General features: G+C 38.3%; 1 protein-coding gene across 4 annotated transcripts; it reads left to right on the forward strand.

Moving 5' to 3' along the window:
* Positions 1-329: 329 nt before the first annotated feature.
* LOC112732375 (ABC transporter I family member 6, chloroplastic) lies at positions 330-3,478 on the forward strand. Of its 4 annotated transcripts, none has more exons than XR_003168010.3 (8): positions 330-528; positions 626-913; positions 1,136-1,357; positions 1,448-1,570; positions 1,671-1,847; positions 2,050-2,147; positions 2,727-2,872; positions 3,128-3,478. XR_003168010.3 is itself a non-coding variant. In XM_025781078.3 (8 exons), exons 2-6 carry the CDS (start codon positions 638-640, stop codon positions 2,137-2,139), a joined length of 888 nt encoding a protein of 295 aa, XP_025636863.1. In that variant the 5' UTR covers positions 330-528; positions 626-637; the 3' UTR covers positions 2,140-2,147; positions 2,832-2,872; positions 3,128-3,478. The 4 variants fall into 4 exon arrangements, 1 of the variants encoding a protein (XP_025636863.1); XR_003168009.3 differs by having other exon boundaries at positions 2,737-2,872; XM_025781078.3 differs by having other exon boundaries at positions 2,832-2,872.

Here is a 3,478-nt window from a genome sequence, read left to right on the forward strand (position 1 = left end):
TATTATATTTTTCTAAGTGAATTTTACCATGTCAAATAATGGTTGGAGTCTTGGAAATTTGGATATTTTTACATGCTAACTTACAAGAATGTATCAAGGTAATATAATGTTAACGGCCCGGTTTTCACCCGGTTTTTACCCGGTATAATCGTGGCCCGAAAGTGTATAGGTTTCATCGGGTCTAGGGTCGGATTCGAGTCTAACAAATAGACCCGGTATATATTTCGGGTCGGATCTGGGTCACATCAAATCCGGTTTCACCCGACCCATGCACACCCCTAGTCGGAGTAATAGATCTCAAAAGAACCGGCACGACGAATGAATTGTTTGGGCTTAGGCTTGGCCCTTGTGTCCTTTCTGGGCTTCGGACGCTCATATCCTCGTGTCCACAAAAAAGAAAATGATGATGAAGGAAAGAGTCTACCAAAAAAAAAGGAAGAAGGAAAGAAAACGGAAGGAGAGAGATTGGATTAGTAGGGGGAAATAATAACAAAGTAAACGGCCTCGATCATCATCTTAATCTTTATCGTAAGTTCTAAGAAGAGGATTAAGGATTCTCATCTTCCGAATAAGTCAACAAAAAACAAGAGATTTTTTGTTTCAGTATTTGCTTTTGGTTTTGCAGACTGAGAGTGAGATGGGACTCTTATCACTTACATTCCATCCTTCTCCCGCTTTCAATCCCTCGATTTTTACGCTTCCTCCCCACCGCTACCACCGCCCTTCTTCACTCGCCGTCAGAGCCACTTCCGCCGCCGGCACCCCGCAGCCTCTTCTCCAAGTCAATGACCTGAGGGCGAAGATCCTGGAATCCGGCGTCGAGATTCTCCACGGCGTCAACCTCACGGTCAACGAGGGAGAGGTTCACGCCATCATGGGAAAGAACGGTTCCGGGAAAAGCACTTTTGCTAAGGTACCTTCATTTCCTAAATTCTTTCATTTTTAGCTGAATTTTTAGTCTTCTGCTCAAGATGGTTGATCAATTGAAGTCTACGCTATTCTGTGTATCGATGAAGAATTTTGATTACTGTAAAGCTAAGGAATTTATGATGCTATGATATGCCATACATGGAATGAAAGTGAATAGGGGAAAAAAAAAGAGTTGATTCGATTATTATGGATTTTCCTTTCGCAGGTTCTTGTGGGTCACCCTGATTATGAGGTTACTGGAGGCAGTGTTGTGTTCAAAGGGGAGAATTTGCTTGAAATGGAACCCGAGGAGCGGTCACTAGCTGGTCTTTTTATGAGTTTCCAGTCCCCTGTTGAGATTCCTGGTGTTTCTAATGATGAGTTTTTGGTCATGGCATATAATGCACGGAGGAGAAAGCTTGGCCTCCCTGAGCTTGGACCACTCGAGGTGGGTCGTCTTTTGTCTTATCGGGCTGTGCATGGTTCCAGTTGTTTCTGATATTGTTTGTTGAGCTGAATATGTGGTTCTGTCTTGCAGTGCTTCTCTTACCTGATGGAGAAACTCCAGCTTGTTAACATGAAGCCGGACTTCCTCAATAGGAATGTCAATGAAGGATTCAGTGGTGGAGAACGCAAACGCAATGAAATTTTGCAGCTTGCGGTACTGTTTAAGTCCTAGTTTCTTTATTGTAAGTTGTGATTGAATCATTAGTGTTTGTTCTGTCCTAACTTCTTTACTTTTACCTCCATCCATGGTGCAGGTTTTGGGGGCAGACTTGGCTATTCTGGACGAAATTGATTCTGGATTGGATGTTGATGCACTCAGAGATGTTGCAAGTGCGGTCAATCGTATACGTGCCCCAAAGAATTCTTTGATGATGATAACACACTATCGAAGAATACTGGATCTTTTAAATCCCACACATGTCCATGTTATGGTAAGTTGCAACTGATCTTCCACTATATAAGTTTTGAACTTAAAGAGAATGGATAAGATTCAGAGTGAAGTTAGACAAGATTCCTTCTCCCTATTTTCTCATGAAGTTTAGAGAAAAATGTATCTTAGGTGTTGACACTTAGTATGAATGCACTCGTGCTGCAAAATAACACGAATGAACCTTTCCTATTATGAAATTTCAGGACAAAGGGAAAATTGCGAGGACAGGCGACATATCCATTGTAGAAACTATTGAGACTGAGGGATATGAAACAGTTGCAGCTTTGACCTAATAAATCTTGTAAGGGTATTATCTGGGTGTAAATTTGTTGTGCTTGTTCAATTTAAATTCACTTCTTATTCACCTTGTATTATAGATGTTCGCCTTTCTCTTTTAGGAGCATTCTTGGAAATAGACAATATATAATTAGGAGCAACAATTAACCATAATATATTAAGAGTAAAATATATAGGCCTCACAAAAAGTAGTCATCTAGAGCTTTCATTTCAATCTGATATCTATATTCATTCTGACATGATATTGGTATATGACTGTATGTTAAGTACCTGAGGAAAGTGTGAAACCACACATTATTTAATGTTCGTAAGTCATGCTTGATGCCCAACTAATATATTGGCATAAAGATTGCAATGTTAAAGAATTAGTATGTGTGTGTGTGTATATATATATATAGGGATTGGGCTATATTTTATACATTGAAATGAGTTTCTTAGTGTTGCTTTTCTCTGTTCCTATATGCTCTAAGATAAGAAAACTTAAACCTTGAAGGTTGAATAACATTCCATCAGACATTAGTCTCTATTAGGACCCTTTTCTAGTTTTCTTTATTTGTTAATATTTTATATATTGAAAAATCAGTTGCTTTCAGAATCCTTTCTCTGCTCCAGTTTGCTAGAAGATGAGCAAACCTTTTGAAGGTTGAATCTCATTGCATCGACATTAATCTCAATACCATCATCGCAGATTATGAGCAGAATAATATTTTCTTTCAGGCACACTACTGGGTAAGTTCATCCATGTTGTCTTGAAAGATGTTCTTTTCCAGGTTCAGCCTTTCTTGGCATTGCATTCTTAGCCATCTAAGTTTTTAAGCTGTTCTCAAACATATTTGACCGAGTTACCTGATGTTGCCTGTTATATCTTGATTTTTCGTATACATTTATTGATTATTATTTCTTAAGTAAGGATGGTGAGAGGAAGTAGTTATATTTATTGTAGTTTCCCCAGTTCTGTTCTTAAGTTGCCAATCTTTGTTGTAGGTATGTAAGCAATGTTAACTGAAGCGATTGCACTTATACTCTGCTTTCTCCTTTGATTCTGTGTAAAGCTCGTGTTGGCTGATGTGATGTGTTCACCACTTAGGATATTAATCTTCTGGGCATTACCATAGGCATTGATACAGAAATACAATAATACTGTTAAACTATGATATGAATCTACTTAATTCTCAACAGAGCTATTAGCGTGGATATTTTGAAGTTTTGTTTGCCTCTACTTTATAGTTAGACAGGCTTTTATTTATTCATTTCATGTTATTAATTGCAAATTTGGCTCTGTCATGCTACGTTTGCTGCGAGTGCAGTTTAAATTTATATTTTGTAATATCTCAA

Source organism: Arachis hypogaea, chromosome 13 (genome assembly GCF_003086295.3).
Source record: "Arachis hypogaea cultivar Tifrunner chromosome 13, arahy.Tifrunner.gnm2.J5K5, whole genome shotgun sequence".
Classification (NCBI taxonomy): domain Eukaryota; kingdom Viridiplantae; phylum Streptophyta; class Magnoliopsida; order Fabales; family Fabaceae; genus Arachis; species Arachis hypogaea.